Below are 21,499 nucleotides of genomic sequence, written 5' to 3' on the forward strand. Positions count from 1 at the left end.
AAATTCTTCATTTGCCCTCTGGAGGCGCTGTGGGGAAAGTGAATACTTTATATAACAATCCCCCACAGATTACTGCTGATTGCTTTGGGTTGTAGTAGCTGAATACTGTACAGGGTAGCTCATTGGGCTAGAAAATACAACAAAAATATAGAAGGGCAAGTAAAGGTTATGGAAACTCATCGCAACAAACTGTATAATCTGAATAATTGCTCGTGAGAAGGGGAGATAGTGTAGATGATTAAATATACAGTGTTTGTGTGTAATTATTTTACTAATTAATAATTTTATTTATAATTAAATAATTTTATTAATTATAATTATTATTTATGTATTTTTTTGCATACATGTATATACATATAAATGTGTCGATGTATGCAGATATTGAATATTTGAAAGATAACCTGCATTACTGCAACATAGAATATCATGTACAGTGCCTTGAAAAAGTATTCATACCCTGTGAACTTTTCTGCATTTTATTTCAAGTTGCACCCACAAACTTACATGTATTTTATTGGGATTTTATGTGATCTATCAACTGAAAGTAGCAAGTATTTGTAAAGTGTTAAGGAAATGATATATGATTTTCTAATTATTTTAAGAATAGAAGTCTGAAAATTGTGAGGTGCATTTGTATTCAGCCTCCCTGAGTTAATACTTTGTAGGACCACCTTTTGCTGCAATTACTGCTGCAGTCTTTCGGGTTCTGTCACTACCAGCTTTTCACATCTAGAGGCTGAAATTTTTGCCCATTCTTCTTTACACACTCTTTCTCGCTCAGTGAGATGGGATAGAGGCGTCTGTGAACATCAATTTAAGTCTTCCCACAGATTCTCAATGAGATTTAGGTCTGGATTGTGACTGGGTCATTCACACACATGAATATGCTTTGATCTAAACCCTCCCTTGTAGCTCTGACAGGATGTTTAGGGTCATTGTCCTGCTGGAAGATGAACCTTCACTCCAGTCTCAAATCTGTTGCAGCCTCTAACAGGTTTTCCTCCAGGATTGCCCTGTATTTAGGTCCATCCATCTTCCCGTCAACACTGACCAGCTTCCCTGTCCCTGCTGAAAAAAAGCATCCCTAGAGCATGATGCAGCCACCACCATGTTTGACAGTGGGAATGGTGTTTTCAGGGTGATGTGCAGTTTTTGTTTTCCGCCACACTTAGCATTTTGCAAGTTTTTTTTTTGGTCTCATCTGACCAGAGCACCTCCTTCCACATGCTCGCTGTGTCCCCTATATGGCTTTTTGATAACTGCAAATGGGATTTCTTATGGTTTAACTTTCAAAATGGCTTTTTTCTTGCCTCTCTTCCATAAAGGCCAGATTTGGGGATTATACAACTAATTGTTGTCCTGTGGGCAGATTCTCCCGCCTGATCTGTGGATCTCTGCAGCTCCTCCAGAGTGACCATGGGTCTCTTGGCTGCTTCTCTAATTAGTGCTCTCCTTGCTTGTGATGTTAGTTTAGGTGAACGGCCCTGTCTTGTTAGGTTTGCAGTTGTGCTGTACTCCTTTCATTTTTGGATGATGAATTGAACAGTGCTCTGTGAGATGGTCAGCGTTTGGGCTTTCTTTTTATAATCTAACCCCGCTTTACTCTTCACCACAACTTTATCCCTGACCTGTCTGGTGTGCTCCTTGATTTCCATGATGCTGTTTGTTCCCTAATATTCTCAAACAAACCTCCGAGGCCTACACAGAACAGCTGTAGTTATACTGAGAATAAATTACACACAAGTGGACTCGATTTATTATTATTATTATTATTATTATAGCACTATTTATTCCATGGCGCTTTACATGTGAAAAAGGGGTATACATAGCAAAAACAATTACAATAATCTTGAACAAAACGAGTCACCAACTGGTACACGAGGAGCGAGGACCCTGCCTGCGAGGGCTCACAATCTACAACGGATGGGTGAGGATACAGTAGGTGAGGGTAGAGTTTGTCGTGCAGCCATATGGTGAAGCGGTGGTTACTGCAGGTTGTAGGCTTGTCAGAAGAGGTAGGTCTTTAGGTTCCTTTTGAAGGTTTCCATGGTAAGCTAGAGTTTGATATGTTGGGTTAGAGAGTTCCAGAGTAGGGGAGATGCACTGGAGAAATCTTGTATGCGATTGTGGGAGGAGGAGATAAGAGGGGAGTAGAGAAGGAGATCTTGTGAGGTTGCGTACAGGTAAGTACCGGGAGACTAGGTCACAGATATATGGAGGAAACAGGTTGTGAATGGCTTTGTATGCCAGGGTTAGGGTCTTGAACTGGAGTCTCTGGGTAATGGGGAGCCAGTGAAGGGATTGACAGAGGGGAGAGGCTGGGGAATAGCGGGGGGACAGGTGGATTAGTTGGGCAGCAGAGTTTAGGATAGATTTGAGGGGTGCGAGAGTGTTAGAAGGGAGGCCACAGAGCAGGAGATTGTAGTAGTCTAGGCGGAAGATGATGAGGGTGTGCACTAGTGTTTTTGCAGAATTTTTGCTGAGGAATGTGTGGATCCGGGATATATTTCTGAGTTGGAGTCGGCAGGAAGTGGAAAGTTACCCCGAGGCAGCAAGCTTGTGTTACTGGGGAGAGTGGGAAGCCATTATCTTTGATGGATAGGTCAGCTGGGGGGGTTGAGTGAGGTGGGGGAAAGATGATGAATTCCGTTTTGTCCATGTTAAGCTTTAGAAATCTGGCAGAGAAGAAGGATGAAATAGCGGACAGACATTGTGGGATTCTGGTTAGTAAGGAGGAAATAACGGGTCCAGAGAGGTGGATCTGTGTGTCATCAGCATAGAGGTGATACTGAAAGCCATGAGACTCTATGAGCTGTCCCAGGCCAAAGGTGTAGATAGAGAAGAGCAGGGGCCCTAGAACTGAACCTTGGGGGACACCGACAAATGGGGGGCGAGATGAGGAGGTGGTGTGTGAGTGGGAGACACTGAATGTCTGGTCTGTTAGGCATGAAGAGATTCAAGATAGGGCCAAGGCTGTGATGCCAAGAGAAGAGAGAGTCTACAGTAAGAGGGAATGGTCCACTGTGTCGAAGGCAAATGTCATGTCCAGGAGGTGGAGGACGGAGTAGTGTTGCTTGGATTTGGCGGTTAGTAGGTCATTGATGACTTTAGTCAGGGCAGTGTCAGTAGAATGGTGTGGTCGGAAACCTGATTGTAAGCGGTCGAAGAGGGATCAGGAGGAGAGGTAGGAGGACTGTTCAAGGTGGACGTGTTGTTCCAGTAGTTTTGAGGCATAGGGGGAAGTAATAATATGGGGCGGTAGCTAGTCCGAGAGGATGGGTCAAGAGAGGACTTTTTGAGGGATGGGTGTGATTGAGGCATGTTTGAAACATGAGGGGAAGACACCAGTTGTTAGTAACAGCTTGAAGAGGTGGGTTAGGGTTGGGATGAAGACTGTGGAAAGGTTAGGGGTTAGGTGGGATGGGATTGGGTCGAGTTCACAGATGGTGAGGTGTGATTTGGAGAGTAAAGAGGAAACTTGATCTTCTGTAATGGTGGAGAAGCTGGTTTTGGAGGAGGAAGGTTGGGTAGATATGAGGAGGGGCTGTGGGGACTTGAGGCAAACGCTTTGTCTGATGGTGTCAATCTTTTGCTTGAAGAATGAGGCAAAGTCTTCGGCTGAGATGAGAGGAGAGGGAGGAGGTGCTGGAGGATGGAGGAGAGAATTGAAAGTGTTGAATAGCTGTTTAGGGTTGTGAGACAGGGAGGATATGAGCGATAAGAAATAAGTTTGTTTTGCTGCAGTGAGTGTGGACTTGAAAATGGGGAGGAATTGTTTGAGAATGCGATGAAGTAGGTTGTAGGAGCGGGACCTTTTCCATCTCCGCTCAGCAACCCTGGAGGCCCTTCGCAGTTCTTTAGTCCGGTTAGTGTGCTAGGATTGCCTATTGATTGTGTGAACTTTGGTGTGTGTGAGAGGGGCGACCGAATCGAGAGCTGCAGCTGTTGTGGTGTTTTATAAAGCAGCAGCAACGTCTGCATCGTGTAAAGAACTTATGTCTGTAAGAGGGAGGAGGGATTCAGAGTGAGTGTAGGTCGAGGTGTTTGAGATTTCTGTGAGGATGTGTAAGTTTGTGGAATTGGGTTTGTGAACCTGGAGATGAGAGGGAAGAGAATGTAAGTAGATTGTGGTCAGATAGATGGAGAGGTGAGTTGGAGAGGTTAGACAGGGAACAGAGGCGGGTGAAAATGAGATCCAGTGTGTGGCCATCTTTGTGAGTGGCTGTGGAAGACCACTGAGCAAGGCCGAAGGAGTAAGTGAGGGATAGAAGCTTAGAGACAGATGAGTGGGAAGTGTCAATGGGGATGTTGAAGTCGCCCATGATTATGGTGGGAATGTCAGCGGAAAGGTAGTGAAGTAGCCAGGTGGTGAAATTGTCGAGAAAGGTGGTGGCTGACCCTGGGGGGGGGCGGTAAATGATGGCCGGTTGGAGGGGGAGTAGATACGCACACAGTGCACCTCAAAAGAGGGGAGAGTAACAGAGGGCGGTAGTGGCATTTGGGTGAAGGCACAAGTATCAGACAGGAGAAAGCCTACTCCTCCACCAGGTTTGCTGCTGGGGCGGGGGGTGTGGGAAAGATGGAATCCACCGTATGAGAGTGCACCTGGAAAAGCTGTGGCAGAGGGAGTGAGCCAGGTTTCGGTGATGGCGAGGAAGGAAAGTTTGTTAGTAAGGAAAAGATCATGAATGTAGGAAAGTTTGTTGCAGACAGAGCGAGCGTTCCAGAGTTAGTTCCAGTTCCTGTTAGTGAGGCTGGGGAAGTGAGGGCTGGGTAAATGTTAATGAGGTTAGAGAGGTTGCAAGAGTTTGTGACAGATCGTGGATAGGAGGTCGAAGTGACACTGGGGATGTGGTGAGGAGAACCAGGATTTGGAGAAATATCGCCATAAGTGAGGAGGAGCAGAGCAAGTGTTAGCAGGTGGGAGCAGGAGAGGGCATGAGGTGGCTGTCTGTGCTTAGAGACACAGGATTGAATGTTGAGGAATAGATCTGAGGAGGAGGTGAGGTGGATGGGGAGGATGGAGGGAGAGATGAGTTCATTACTAGGTGTAGGGATTAGGGGGGTTAGTAGAAAGTGAAGGACTATAGGAGAGAGAGTGAAAACTAACAAAAACATGGTTAAAAAAGATTTATTAATTATGTGACTTTAGAGGGCAAGTGATCACTGAGGATTTAATTTAGGGCTATCTGACTACAGGGGGCCGAATACAATTGTGACAATTTTCAGATTTTATATTTTTGAAATAATTAAAAATCCATGTATCATTTCCTTTACACTTCACAAATATTTGCTACTTTTGTGTTTGTATATCACATAAAATCCAAATAAATTTATATATTTGTTTGTGGGTGTAACGTGGAAAAGTTCACGGGGTATGAATACCTTTTTCAAGGCACGGTCTATCAAATATTTTTGAATGTAGATGTCCGCCCTATAATCAAGGGTCTAGGTAGTTGTTTTTTTGGGGTTTTTTTGTAAAGCCAAATGACAATACTAAAAAGTCAGCGACTTGATGTAAGGCGACTAAAGTCACCCCGGTTCCATATTTGCCATGTAGTCCTCCTTCAGGCTGAATTCCCAGGATTCCTGGCACGGAGCTGTATATGATGAACTGGACGCCGCTGGTGTTACATATGTCTCATATCTGGTATTTACTGTATATTGTAGTGATACATCAAGCAGTGACCAGAAAGGAACATTGCTCAGTCTGCAAAATCTGAGGTCATCCATAGAACGTCCACGCGAAAAGAATCATGTTCTAGAGAAAGCGCAGAAGGAAGAAGACATATTCCTGAAGGAGCCTAAGCAAGGTCACAGCAGCTGCCATCTGCAGCGGGGTTAATGACCTGGATAGAGATGGAGGTGGTGAAGGAGCTATAGTGTGGATATGGGGCAGGCGATTCTTCCATCTAGAGATGTTTCAGATTTGTAGGAATTATGTTCATAGAATGCAATGAGAACGAAGCATGGGGGGGGGCAACGACTATTAGGATTGCAGATGCCGCTATATAGCATGAATGCAGCGTGCTCCGTATTCCTCATGAAAGCAAACGGTTTAAGAAATAAGATGCAGCAAGAGCTTCAAAAGTAACCAGCTAAAGTTTTTGTTTTTTCGCAGTTTTGATACAAAGGTCCTGTTTGCTCTCCTGGTGAATCTGTCTTACAGCGGATCTTTCATCAGATATCACAATATAAATGGCATACGTCCTTAAATAGATCTCCTAGATCTGATGAGACTGGTGTACTTACGATGAAAATCCATGTCGTGATGGCTGTATAATAAGTTTTGAAAGTTACTGAAGTCTTCTTTCATCTAGCCTGATAGATCTCGGTTTCTCCATTTCTTGCTGCTGCTGCATCTAGGCCCACCTATACTACTTGGTAGCTCCTCAGGATCCCTTCTCCCTGCTGCTGTATCTCTGCCCACCTATACTGCTTGGTAGCTCCTCAGGATCCCTCCTCCCTGCTGCTGTATCTCCGCCCACCTATACTGCTTGGTAGCTCCTCAGGGTCCCTCCTCCCTTCTGCTGCATCTAGGCCCACCTATACTGCTTGGTAGCTCCTCGGGATCCCTCCTCCCCACTGCTGTATCTCCGCCCACCTGTACTGCTTGATAGCTCCTCAGGGTCCCTCCTCCCTGGTGCTGCTTTATATCTTCTCACCTATACTAATTGGCAGCTTCTCAGGGTCCCTCCTCCCTGGTGCTGCTTTATATCTTCTCACCTATACTGATTGGCAGCTTCTCAGCATCCTTCTTCCTTGCTTCTGTATCTCCGCCCACCTATACTGATTGACAGCTCCTCAAGGTCCCTGCTCCTGTATCTCCGCCCACCTATACTGATTGACAGCTCCTCAGGGTCCCTTCTCCCTGCTGCTGTATCTCCACCCACCTATACAGATTGACAGCTCCTCAGGGTCCCGCCTGCCTGCTGCTGTATATCTGCCCACCTATATTGATTGACAGCTCCTCAGGGTCCCGCCTGCCTGCTGCTGTATATCTGCCCACCTATACTGATTGACAGCTCCTCAGGGTCCCTCCTCCCTGCTGCTGTATCTCCACCCACCTATACAGATTGACAGCTCCTCAGGGTCCCTCCTCCCTGCTGTTGTATCTCCGCCCACCTATACTGATTGGTAGCTCCTCAGGGTTCCTCCTTCCTGCTGCTGTATCTCCACCCACCTATACTGATTGACAGCTCCTCAGGGTCCCCCCTCCCTGCTGCTGTATTTCCGCCCACCTATACTGATTTGACAGCTCCTCAGGGTCCCTCCTCACCGCTGCTGCTTAGATCTCATACTCATCCACTCTAGTTGGATGGGTGGTAATTTAATACGCTTAGACTGAAATAGCAAAATAGTTCATGAGTCAATATATGAACTCATAAAATTCTCGTCTTAGTATCAGGATTTTACTGCCATTATGAGATGATGATTATTATTATTATATATATATTTTTTTTTTTGTAAAGCGGTGCAGATTATAAATTGCAAAGTGTTTATAAAAAACAGCAACTTTGCAATTTACTTGCTATTAAAAAAAACGGAAGTAATTTTAATTTTGTTTACTGCTTGTTGTATATGTTCCTGGCCAACACTGCAGACTTTCAGTGGTGGTCGGTCTCCTAAGCAAGGAGCTCTGTGCTTACAAGCTCTTTGCTTTACAAGTTGTAAGCACTGCCCACCACCCCTGAGATGTAGGGACCGAGGATTCAAACCCTTTTTTATGGGTTGTTTTTAAAGGCAATCTGAGAGCAGCATGATGTAGGGACAGAGAGTCTGATTCCAGCAATGTGTCAATTACTGGGCTGCTTGCTGTAGTTTTGATGCAGTCAACGTTTTGTCAGCAGGAGATTATCACTAGAGGAGTAGTAAAACTGCTGCAAAGAAGTTGTCAGTCTTCATAAGCACTGAATATTCCTACCCACATCACTGGTTGGCTGCTTTCTACTGTATGTACACAGTGTATAGGCAGAAAACTGCCAATCGGTGGTGTGGGTTGGGTTACACAGAGCTCATCATTCTGAGCTCTGCTAGATCTGCAGCAGAGAAAACAGGAATTGTATCAAAATGACAGCAAGCAGCCCAGTAAGAGACACATCACTGGAATCAGGGTCTCTGCCCCTACATCATGCTCTCAGATGGGGTAGCAAAAAACTGCTTCCCTTTAAAATTAAAATTTAATCTCTCTGTATTTAGAAAGGTGTCTAATAAAGGATTTGTGACCGCGATTGCTCACTGATTCCAATGGGAGCTTTGTCTGCTGCAGCACTGGACGTCCACCAGGGGTGCTGCGCTAGTTGGACATCCCCTTTAAGGCAGCAGATTTTTTTCCTTTTATTGAATATATGTCTTCCGTTGTCATCGTAGTATAAATACTACGGGAATAACAGTGCATTGCTACAGACCACGGACAGTGAATCAGTGGGGATTGATCTTTTTCCTTGTATATAAGACTTTAATGTAAGTGAAGGTCGCCTCTGTGTAGGTAACGCAGCGCGTCCTTCGAGATGAGCGACAATAGGGCAGCATACGTCGCTCTGTGTTAAACAAATGTGGAAGGGTTATAGGATTTTCACAAGGACGAGGCGTCCTGTCCCGAAAAGGCAAAAACATTTCTTGCTGCAAGCACCCGAGGACAGGAATTCTGTGCACAATGACAGCGTGTGCACAATGGCAGCGACCGGACTATACAAACAGCAAAGAGATATATAATGAGATATAGCAGAGCTGAATGATCCTGGCGGGGCTGCATTGTTCTGCATCATGATAATGCTCTTATATAGTGTCACCCAGTAAATATTCATTTAAAGTAGATATTTCTGGCAGAAAAAAAAACCTGAACCTGAAAATACAGAAAAAAATGTCAAGTGCATCATTACACCAATTGGAATTGAATTAGGAGTTTAAGTGGATTTTTTTTACCTATAATATAATAGGGCATGGTTAAAACTGTGGGTATTGGGAATTAATCGAATTGCCCTGGGTAGTGCATTCCAGAGAAGTGGCGCAGCTCGAGAGAAATCTTGGAGACGGGAGTGTGAGGTTCAGATTATTGAGGATGTTAGTCTTAAGTCGTTAATGGAATGGAGGGCACGGGTAGGGTGGTAGACTGAGACGAGGGAGGAGATGTAGGGTGGTGCTGAACAGTGGACAGCTTTGTGGGTGAGAGAAATAAGTTTGTATTGTATTCTGTAGCTGATGGGTAACCAGTGCAATGGCTGGCATCGGTGTAATGGTTGGAGAGGAATATGATCCTGCCTGGTGTATTCAGGACAGATTGGAGAGGGGGAGAATTTAGTAAGAGGGAGAGCGATTTGTAGAGAGTTACAAAAGTCCAGACGAGAGTGAATAAGAAAGATAGTAAGAGGTTTTGCAGAGTCAAAGGTAAGAAAAGGTAGAATTCTAGAGATGTTTTTGAGGTGTAGGTGAAACGAGCGGGCGAGTGATCGGATGTGGGAAGTGAAGGAAAGATCTGAATCAAGTATAACCCCAAGACAGCGGGGGGGTAATGGTGGAACCACACATGAAAATGGCAATATCAGGCACAGGTAGGTTAGTAGAGGGAGGAAACACAAGGAGATCAGTTTGACAAATTCAATGTTCTATAGAGGGAGGACATGATGTTAGAGACAGCGGACAGACAATCACTGGTGTTATGTATTAAAGGTGGGGGTGATGTCAGGAGACAATGTGTATAATTGGGGTCATCAGCTTTATTCTAGCAATAGGCCATTACTTGGGAAACCACTTTAATGCAGTCCTATGTAAAACCCTTTTTGTGCAGCATCCACAGCACTACTGTCAACCTGAAAGGTTTCATAACTGGGATCAATAGATTACATTCATCAGTACAGCGAGCAGCAAATGTAGATAGCATGGGCATGCTGGGACTTGTAGTGACGCGACATCTGGAGAGCAACACATTGTGAATTGCTTAACGGCTGTATAGTTTGAAGATGGGGTGTACCCTTATCTTCATCCATTTTTCATAGTTTGGAGTTGGAGTGCCCTTTTGTACAGGTCCACCTTTTGTAGGATGATGGTGGAGTGCCCCTTTATACAGATGGCCTTATCCTGATGCGTCTTTTGTAGGATGAAGGTGGGGTGACGATTTATACAGACGGCCTTATCTTCATCCATTTTTCGTAGTTTGGAGTTGGAGTGCCCCTTTATACAGATGATCTTATCGATGCGTCTTTAGTGGTTTGGCAGTGGAGTGCCCTTTTATACACATGACCTTATCTTGATGCATCTTTCGTAGTTTGGAGGTGGGGTGCCCCTTTATACAGATAACCTTATTGAAGCGGCTATTGTAATTTGGAGGTGGAGTGCCCCTTTATACAGCTGACCTTATTGATGTGTCTTTAGTAGTTTGGAGGTGGAGTGCCCCTTTATACAGATGACCGTATTGATGCCTCTTTAGTAGTTTGCAGGTGGAGTGCCCCTTTATACACATGACCTTACCCGCCTTTCCTTCCTTCCAGATTGCCGCGCTCTGCTGCCGCCCATGGCGTACACTTACAGCTCCTCGTCCGCCGCTCCGGTGGGATCCCAGTACTGCGTGTGCAGAGTGGAACTTTCTGTCTCCTGTCAAAACCTCCTGGATCGGGATGTAGCCTCCAAATCTGACCCCTTCTGCGTTTTACTGCTGGAAGTAAACGAGAAATGGACTGAGGTACTGTAATAAATGCGTAATGTGTCCAACTGTATTATGTGACGCTGGGGAATTATCGATTACGGTTCATACGGTCTCATTTCTCCGAACTGGAGCCATCACATGAGAGGCATTAAGTGGCCATCAGCAGGGTTTTAGTGTCCCCGAGGAGCAGAAGGTCACCTTATAACTCACTCACTTTCGTCTCTGAGCTCAGAAAATAGATTTTCTGTTCTTTGCTTTATGAACTCGTCAGGTTCACGAGGTGTATGGCGGTACTGTAAATGCTCATGTAACATGACAAGGTGAACTCATATATGCGCGGTCCCATATTCCCCTTATATAGGGCATATGGATGTCCTATGAGAACGAGCCTCTGCTCTGGAGGACTTAACGCTTACAATTGATGTTTGCACCATTGATTGATGCTGCTAATCGAGGGTCAGAAGCCAGACCTACAGCGATCAGCTGATCACCGGGAGCGGTTTTTGATGATAACCTGCCTAATTTGATAATGTTTCGTAAGAGTTTAAAGGAACCCAAACTGTAAAGTCAGCCACACATGCCAAATTTAGCAGGATCAGGTGATCATCTCATTTTAATGGAGGTCTCCCAACTGCTCCCCGACAAATGTTGGGAAAAGCAAGGAGACGGAATGTTTAAATTTAAAATGTAACTGACATTCCGCAGTAGAATGTCTGTCTCCGCCTCTAGCGCCTCCCCTCTCCATGGAACATTACCTGCACCAACTGTCATCTCCTATCTCCATAATGGCAAAATCTGTGTTCAGTGAAGGCTTTGGACTTAGAGAAGAGACAGACAGCTGTATAACTCAGACACACAATGCTCGGACTGGCCTTCTGCTCTCCCTAATTAAATCAGGTTTTGTGTTGCAAATATTTTTGTAAAAATACATGTAATATTTTCTTTTATATCATATTCCTTATTTAAAAAATAAAAAAATAAATATATATATATATATATTAGTACAGACCAAAAGTTTGGACACACCTTCTCATTTAAAGATTTTTCTGTATTTTCATGACTATGAAAATTGTACATTCACACTGAAGGCATCAAAGCTATGAATTAACACATGTGGAATTATATACTTAACAAAAAAGTGTGAAACAACTGAAAATATGTCTTATATTCTAGGTTCTTCAAAGTAGCCACCTTTTGCTTTGATGACTGCTTTGCACACTCTTGGCATTCTCTTGATGAGCTTTAAGAGGTAGTCACCGGAAATGGTCTTCCAACAATCTTGAAGGAGTTCCCAGAGATGCTTAGCACTTGTTGGCCCTTTTGCCTTCACTCTGCGGTCCAGCTCACCCCAAACCATCTCGATTGGGTTCAGGTCTGGTGACTGTGGAGGCCAGATCATCTGGCGTAGCACCCCATCACTCTCCTTCTTGGCCAATAGCCCTTACACAGCCTGGAGGTGTGTTTGGGGTCATTGTGCTGTTGAAAAATAAATGATGGTCCAACTAAACGCAAACCGGATGGAATAGCATGCTGCTGCAAGATGCTGTGGCAGCCATGCTGGTTCAGTATGCCTTCAATTTTGAATAAATCCCCAACAGTGTCACCAGCAAAGCACCCCCACACCATCACACCTCCTCCTCCATGCTTCACGGTGGGAACCAGGCATGTAGAGTCCATCCGTTCACCTTTTCTGCGTCACACAAAGACACGGTGATTGGAACCAAAGATCTCAAATTTGTACTCATCAGACCAAAGCACAGATTTACACTGGTCTAATGTCCATTCCTTGTGTTCTTTAGCCCAAACAAGTCTCTTCTGCTTGTTGCCTGTCCTTAGCAGTGGTTTCCTAGCAGCTATTTTACCATGAAGGCCTGCTGCACAAAGTCTCCTCTTAACAGTTGTTGTAGAGATGTGTCTGCTGCTAGAACTCTGTGTGGCATTGACCTCTAATCTGAGCTGCTGTTAACCTGCGATTTCTGAGGCTGGTGACTCGGATAAACTTATCCTCAGAAGCAGAGGTGACTCTTGGTCTTCCTTTCCTGGGGTGGTCCTCATGTGAGCCAGTTTCTTTGTAGCGCTTGATGGTTTTTGCAACTGCACTTGGGGACACTTTCAAAGTTTGCCCAATTTTTCGGACCGACTGACCTTCATTTCTTAAAGTAACGATGGCCACTCGTTTTTCTTTACTTAGCTGCTTTTTTCTTTCCATAATACAAATTCTAACAGTCTATTCGGTAGGACTATCAGCTGTGTATCCACCTGACTTCTGCACAACACAACTGATGGTCCCAACCCCATTTATAAGGCAAGAAATCCCACTTATTAAACCTGACAGGGCACACCTGTGAAGTGAAAACCATTTCTGGTGACTACCTCTTGAAGCTCATCAAGAGAATGCCAAGAGTGTGCAAAGCAGTCATCAAAGCAAAAGGTGGCTACTTTGAAGAACCTAGAATATAAGACATATTTTCAGTTGTTTCACACTTTTTTGTTAAGTATATAATTCCACATGTGTTAATTCATAGTTTTGATGCCTTCAGTGTGAACACACAATTTTCAAAGTCATGAAAATACAGCAAAATCTTTAAATGAGAAGGTGTGTCCAAACTTTTGGTCTGTAATAAATATATATATATTTTGCTCAAAAAAATAAAGGGAACACTGAAATAACACATCCTAGATCTGAATGAATGAAATATTCTCATTGAATACTTTGTTCTGTACAAAGTTGAATGTGCTGACAACAAAATCACACAAAAATCATCAATGGAAATCAAATTTATTAACCAATGGAGGCCTGGATTTGGAGTCAGCCCCAAAATTAAAGTGGGAAAACACATTACAGACTGATTTGATGTAATGTCCTTAAAACAAGTCAAAATGAGGCTCAGTATTGTGTGTGGCCTCCACGTGCCTGTATGACCTCCCTACAATGCCTGGGCATGCTCCTGATGAGGTTGCGGATGGTCTCCTGTGGGATCTTCTCCCAGACCTGGACTAAAGCATCCGCCAACTCCTGGACAGTCTGTGGTGCAACGTGACATTGGTGGTTGGTTTGAGACATGATGTCCCAGATGTGCTCAATTGGATTCAGGTCTGGGGAACGGGAGGGCCAGTCCATAGCTTCAATGCCTTCATCTTGTAGGAACTGCTGACACACTCCAACCACATGAGGTCTGGCATTGTCCTGCAATAGGAGGAACCGAGGGCCAACTGCACCAGCATATGGTCTCACAAGGGGTCTGAGGATCTCATCTCGGTACTTAATGGCAGTCAGGCTACTTCTGGCAAGCACATGGAGGGCTGTGCTGCATTCAAAAGAAATGCCACCCCACACCATTACTGACCCACTGCCAAACCGGTCATGCTGAAGGATGTTGCAGGCAGCAGATCGCTCTCCACTGCGTCTCCAGACTCTGTCACGTCTGTCACATGTGCTCAGTGTGAACCTGCTTTCTTCTGTGAAGAGCACAGGGCGCCAGTGGCGACTTTGCCAATCCTGGTGTTCTGTGGCAAATGCCAAGCGTCCTGCACGGTGTTGGGCTGTGAGCACAACCCCCATCTGTGGACGTCGGGCCCTCGTACCACCCTCATGGAGTCGGTTTCTAACCGTTTGTGCAGACACATGCACATTTGTGGCCTGCTGGAGGTCATTTTGCAGAGCTCTGGCAGTGCTCCTCCTGTTCCTCCTTGCACAAAGGTGGAGGTAGCGGTCCTGCTGCTGGGTTGTTGCCCTCCTACGGCCCCCTCCACGCCTCCTGGTGTACTGGCCTGTCTCCTGGTAGCGCCTCCAGCCTCTGGACACTACGCTGACAGACACAGCAAACCTTCTTGCCACAGCTCGCATTGATGTGCCATCCTGGATGAGCTGCACTACCTGAGCAACTTCTGTGGGTTGTAGAGTCCGTCTCATGCTACCACAAGTGAGAAAGCACAACCAACATTCAAAAGTGACCAAACCATCATCCAGAAAGCATTGGTACTGAGATGTGGTCTGTGGTCCCCACCTGCAGAACCACTCCTTTATTGAGGGTGTCTTGATAATTGCCAATAATTTCCATCTATTGTCTATTCCATTTGCACAACAGCATGTGAAATTGATTGTCAATCAGTGTTGCTTCCTAAGTGGACAGTTTGATTTCACAGAAGTTTGATTTACTTGGAGTTATATTCTGTTGTTTAAGTGTTCCCTTTATTTTTCGTGAGCAGTGTATATGTGTGTGATTGTGTGTGTCTGTGTGTATATATATGTATATATATATATGTGTATATATATATATGTATGTATGTATATATATATATATATATATATATATATATATATATATATATATATATATTATATTTATATTTATATTTATATTTATATTTATATTTATATTTATATTTATATTTATATTTATTTCTATTTGTAATCCTGCAATTCTCACACTGGCCACTAGCTCTCTTTTAGACTTATCTTTCACTAAGAGTTTTCAGCATTCTCATTCTCAGCAGAGGCAGGTTTACAAAGACTTGATCACACAGGATCCGCCAATCGTAATATTCCTCTAATGAATAGAAATATTTAACCATTTGGCCACATTCAGTATTTGGTGAGTTTTTTACTTCAGTATTTGTAAGCCAAAACCAGGAGTGGAACAATCAGAGGAAAAGTATAATAGAAACACGTCACCACTTCTGTATTTATCACCCACTCCTGGTTTTGGCTTACAAATACTGATGTAAAATACTGACCATGTGAACGTGGCCTTGAAGAAAATGTGTCATCAGAAAATGACCTATTGCTGAAATCAGGTTTTTATGTGAAATGTATTCTTTTTTTTGCTTAAGATTTGATTGAATGTTTTTGTGTTCAATTTTCTGTATCATTTTCTATATTTTAAAAAAAAATCTGAAATTTTCATACTGGATATAGGCCTTATCCTAGACTTTTCAGCAGCCTCATTATCATCACAGACAGGATTAAAAAATCTAGATAACACTTCTATACAGTAGGTAATACTATTTCATATTAGGTGATGTCACAGCTTACCTCCTCCACTCCCTTCACAATGATCGTTGCCCAGATTAGTATATGGTCAGATAGACCCTATGTATAGTGTTAAGTGTATTGCTGCTAATGTTCATGTGCCCAACTGAAAATTGCAAGATTGTTTCCGCTCATGCTACTGTGAGCTTTCTTTACCATGGCCAGAAGTCTTAAAAAAACTTAAATTATTATAAAAAAACAGCAAGAGAAAATACAATATTTAACATTCTATGATTATAAAAACATGGCTGCTTTCTTTTAGAACAGCCCCCCCCCGTCCCCCCCCCCCCGTCCCTGTCCGTGGCTGAGCCCCATTCACTTTAATGGGGCCGAGTTGCAATATCAGAGTCAACCCATGGGCAGAAGTGTCGCTTTTTCTAATGTTGGACATCCCATTTAAGGTAGACATCTGCCAGGATTTGCAAAAAATGTAGCCAAGAGCATGAATCAGGAGACCCTGGATGAGCAGATGCAAAGTTTTTCGACGCTTCCTAACGTTCCTTCCGAGCCCCCTTCTAATCACAGGACGTTCCGAGAATATCAACACAAATTATTATGAAAATTCGGCCTCCCGTGTGCCTTGGAAAAATAGGTCTTTGCCATATATCGAGCCAAGTAACCCCTTGATGACGGCAATTTCCTCTTGTCCTCACGTCCCGGGTAGCGGCGAAAAAGTAAAAAAGGAGAACAAGTCGTTCCGATGTTGGCGAAATAAGGCTGGGATCGGGCTGCTAATCTTCTGCGTGGGCAGTTTCTTTTCCCCGCACAGAATAGTACAGTAAATGAAGACAGCGGGACCATTTACCCGCACAGTGGGGCTAATTTTATGGTAATTTTTTTTTCTTCTTCTAAGGTTTCTTTATGGCTAAAAGTGCAGAAAACGGTGACCTTTTTAAATCCGTCTCTAATGGAAGCTGCGGGAGCTCTTATGGCGCCTCGAAAAGTATTTTCACCGTTCCGAAAGAAAAGGCTAGTGTTTGTAATATGCAGAACGAGCGCCACATAATAACAGTCTTTATGTCTATTTGTAGCACATTGTCTGCGGCGCCCGGATCGTACCGGTGAGCCTTTCCTCCCTCCGCTCCCGAAGCCCCCTTCTCCCATTAATTGACACGTCTGTGCTGTTCATTTACTTCCTACAATGCGAAAAGTCATTTTCTTTATTACCTCTTTTATTATTTTATTCACAATTTTTTTTAATTTTTTTTTTTATAAACGCCAACATGTTCTTTTCTGGAGGAGAGTTAATGATCACCGGATAAAAAGAATGGAAGTGTAAAAATGCGTCTATTAATGGGGTCGGCTTTTCATTACAGCCCTTTGCCCGACTAAGTGCCCCCTTATAGGGGTTGTCTCTAGTTTTTGGAAGTTATCCTCTGTCCATATGATAGAGGGTTCAAGCGCTGGGACCCCCACTAATCCTGAGAACTTCCCGTATGAATGGAGCGGTGGTCAATCATGTGCACTAACAATGTGTCAAATCTTATGGGACCTCGAGAGATGGCAAATTGCTCTTCAGCAGTCCCATAAAGAATGAATGGAGAGGAGGTACATCATTTGCACAGTTCTTGGAAATGGTAGGGGTCCGGCCCCTTGTTTCCAGTGAAGGGAAATCTTAACACTTCAGGACAACACATTCAACATCCAACTTATTGGAAAGTTTGGAGAAGACCTTCTTCTATTGCCCATGACGGTGCCCAGTGCACACGGTCCATACAAGCATGGTTGGGGGAGTTTGGTGGGACGAGCATGACCGACTGCACCAAGCCCGGACCTCAACCCCATACTACACCTTTGTAATGAACAAGAATGAAGTTTGTGAGCCCAGACCTCAACTCCATCTTACACCTTTTGGGATGAAAAAGAATGGAGTTGGTGAGACCGGACTTCAACCCCATCCAACACCTTTGGGATGAACAAGAATGGAGTTTGTGAGCCCGGACCTCCACCCCATCCTACACCTTTGTAATGAACAAGAATGAAGTTTGTGAGCCCAGACCTCAACCCCATCCAACACCTTTGGGTTGAACAAGAATGGAGTTTGTGAGCCCGGACCTCAACCCCATCCTACACCTTTGGGATGAACGAGAATGGAGATTGTGAGCCCAGACCTCAACCCCATCCAACAACTTTGGGATGAACGAGAATGGAGTTTGTGAGCCCAGACTTCAACCCCATCCAACACCTTTGGGATGAACGAGAATGGAGTTGGTGAGCCCAGACCTCAACCCCATCCACCACCTTTGGGATGAACAAGAATGAAGTTTGTGAGCCCGGACCTCAACCCCATCCAACACCTTTGGGATGAACAAGAATGGAGTTGGTGAGCCCGGACCTCAACCCCATCCTACACCTTTGTAATGAACAAGAATGAAGTTTGTGAGCCCAGACCTCAACCCCATCCAACACCTTTGGGTTGAACAAGAATGGAGTTTGTGAGCCCGGACCTCAACCCCATCCTACACCTTTGGGATGAACGAGAATGGAGATTGTGAGCCCAGACCTCAACCCCATCCAACAACTTTGGGATGAACGAGAATGGAGTTTGTGAGCCCAGACTTCAACCCCATCCAACACCTTTGGGATGAACGAGAATGGAGTTGGTGAGCCCAGACCTCAACCCCATCCACCACCTTTGGGATGAACAAGAATGAAGTTTGTGAGCCCGGACCTCAACCCCATCCAACACCTTTTGGGATGAACAAGAATGAAGTTTGTGAGCCCGGACCTCAACCCCATCCAACACCTTTGGGATGAACAAGAATGGAGTTGGTGAGCCCGGACCTCAACCCCATCCTACACCTTTGTAATGAACAAGAATGGAGTTGGTGAGACCGGACTTCAACCCCATCCAACACCTCTTGGGTTGAACAAGAATGGAGTTTGTGAGCCCGGACCTCAACCCCATACTACACCTTTGTAATGAACAAGAATGAAGTTTGTGAGCCCAGACCTCAACCCCATCCAACACCTTTGGGTTGAACAAGAATGGAGTTTGTGAGCCCGGACCTCAACCCCATCCAACACCTTTGGGATGAACAAGAATGGAGTTGGTGAGCCTGGACCTCAACCCCATCTTAAACCTTTTGGGATGAAAAAGAATGGAGATTGTGAGCCCGGCCTCTCCCCTACATCAGTGTCTGACCTCACAAATGCTCTTCTGGATAAAGGGGCAAAAATCCCACAGACCCCTCCAAAATCCTGGAAGCTTTTACAGCTACAAAGGGACTAACTCCATATTAATACTTATGGATTAAGGCTATGTGCACACGGTGGTTTTTTTATGCGTTTTCGGGGTGTTTTTTCCGTGCGGAAATGGGCCACAAACGCTAGGTAATCTGTGTGTCAGCTAATGCAATGACAATCCTGAGGTGCTGTGCACATGATCAGGAATTTTCCTATCAGGATTATCATTGCGTTTAAATCTGCATCATGTCAATTCTTTGTGCGTTTTTTGCAGCGTTTTGCACCCATTGACTTCAATTGAGTCAGTCAAATCCGCAGCAAAAACGCAGGTATAAAAATTATTTGCGGTGGATCCGCATGTACTGATATCAATGATATCATAAGTGTGGCATTAGAACACAGCGTTTTGGACGCAGCGAAAATACGCTGCGTCCAAAGCGCTGCTGGTTGCTGATCGTGGGGACATAGTGACTAACCAAACCGCTGTGAGCTGTTATTAAAAGCCAGGGAACATGTTTGCCTAATGGCACCATCCTATGCTAAAAATAGCATCTCTCAGCTGCCCCAGAAATGACATGAATGGGGAATTAGGGCTAATGGGATTAGGGTTTATGGGATTAGCTGACATCTAGCCCTTTGTTTAGTGATGAAGAGATGTCAACCAGACACATTACTTATATAGTTCATGTCTAATGGAACCTCCAAAACTGTCCCTTTGGCCAATACCCACTGTGAACATCGCCTTGTGCAGATCTCCTTTTTTTTTCCCCTCTCCCTCGTTTTGCTTTACATGCACCTCATTCTTTTACTCATCCACTTTGCTCTGTGTCATTTCTAAAGCGTTTCTACTATATTAAAAAAATAAATAAATAAAAAAAAACAGGAAAAACTTTCAGAAAAAAAAAGAATTTATTCACTCACATATAGTGACGGAAGCTTATTACCGCCATACTGGTGGCCACCCTGATCCAAAAAGTCATATAAGTCCTCACTTTTAGGTAGAATTCGGCCCCATGTGGCAGATCTGTGTGCAGGAGGCTGTGCGGTGGCACATGGAGTCCCTGCGGCTCCTCACTCTGCGTTCCGTCATATGGTGCACTGCAGCTGTGTATCACCGCTATAGCTGAGCTAGAATGGCACTTTTTTTTGCACTGCTGTAGGACATCATTTTAAGTGTCTCTTTAAACCGGTACCTCTGTCCGTTTTTGTGCATCCATAAGGCCACTTTGTAGCAAGATATTAAACTATTTCATTTCCGCTACCGGGTGCTGATAAACTTATGAAAAATCATCCAATTTCCTTCCAGGAAAAAAAAAAAGACAATTTTTATCCGTATTGTCACCCGCACTCAGTCCATCCGTGTGTCATCCGTCATAAGACTTTGTTTTATACATCAAAAAATCTACAAGACTAAATACAGTTTACTACTTTAATAATTGCAAATTATGCTTAAAATACGGATGCGATTATGGCTGATCCGTTTTGCGTTTTTTTGCGGACGGAAAAACGGTAGAGAATAGCGCACGCTGCTTTTTTTTCTTTTTCACGCGGAAACTTTGTCGGAGAAAAAGAAAAATCTGATTTGAACAGCCCGATTGAGTAGCATTGGTCAGAGTATGTCCGATTTTTAACACGGACAGCCCTCGTCATCACGATCCGTTCATCCGAACAAGCCCTTATTGATATTATACCAAAAGTTCCAAAACAAAATCTTAAAAAAAAAAAAAAAAAAAGGAAACTACTTGACCAAAAAAGAGAATGTGTACTCGTTTCTGTATCATCAGATTTACTGTGGACTTTGGCCTCCATTCAGGAATGTCAAGAAGTTTGGAAAAATCAGGAAGGGAGGAAGTGGCTACTGAGCGACTGCAGACTGCTGCGTCACTCCAGATCTTACAGTAATGGACTTTTCATACAGGCGAAAGGCACCTTTTGGGCCCCTTAGGCTCCAGGGCCCGGGTGCAATTGCTGACCTCATCAATAGAACACATGAAAATAAGAAACTTTTATAATATATCTTATTAGAGAAATCTGCTTCTTTATCCTCCAGGACTGATCATTCATTCTCAACGCACGGTTAAAATCTGTATTCCTTAAATTCAGACTTTCACATTACTGAGATAAGAGGTGACAGTTAGTGCTCATAAAGTTCTTTGGAACTTGCAGTAGAATGTCTGTCTCCGCCTCTAGCTCTTCTCTAATCCATAGAATATTTAAAGCACCAACTGTCATCTCATCTTCGTAATGGGGAAAGTTTTTCTATACGGAGTACAGATTTTACTCCTGAATTGGGAGTGAACGATCAATCCAGAATTCTCAACTCGGGGGTAAAATGTGTCTGTGTTTTCAGTGAATACAAATTTTCCCGTTACTGAGAGAGTTAACAGTTTGTACCCATAAAGTTTTATGGAGAACTATAACTGTTTCAGGAGAACTGGCAGCAAAATGTCTGTCTCTAGCTCCTCCCTCCTCCATAGAATCTTATAAGCACCAATTGTCATTTCCTTCTCAGTCATGTGATAATCTGTCTTCACTGAATGCCGATTTTACCATTAAAGTTCTATGGAGAACTGTATCTGTTGTTTCAGGAGAACATGCAGCAGAATGTCTAGCTCCGCCTCTAGCTCCTCCTTCCATAG

At 44.0% G+C, this 21,499-nt stretch overlaps 1 protein-coding gene across 1 annotated transcript in view; it reads left to right on the forward strand.

Moving 5' to 3' along the window:
* The window catches only part of CPNE2 (copine 2), a 99,814-nt gene that overhangs the window by 35,948 nt on the left and 42,367 nt on the right, over positions 1-21,499 (forward strand). Inside the window, exon 2 of the mRNA XM_073659130.1 lies at positions 10,488-10,678. Within this exon, the coding sequence (XP_073515231.1) occupies positions 10,511-10,678 (168 nt within the window). The 5' untranslated portion in view covers positions 10,488-10,510. The remainder of the gene's footprint in view (positions 1-10,487; positions 10,679-21,499) is intronic.

This window comes from Phyllobates terribilis, unplaced genomic scaffold (genome assembly GCF_046119375.1).
Source record: "Phyllobates terribilis strain yellow unplaced genomic scaffold, ASM4611937v1 Scaffold_13__5_contigs__length_258822181, whole genome shotgun sequence".
In the NCBI taxonomy this organism is placed as follows: Eukaryota; Metazoa; Chordata; class Amphibia; order Anura; family Dendrobatidae; genus Phyllobates; species Phyllobates terribilis.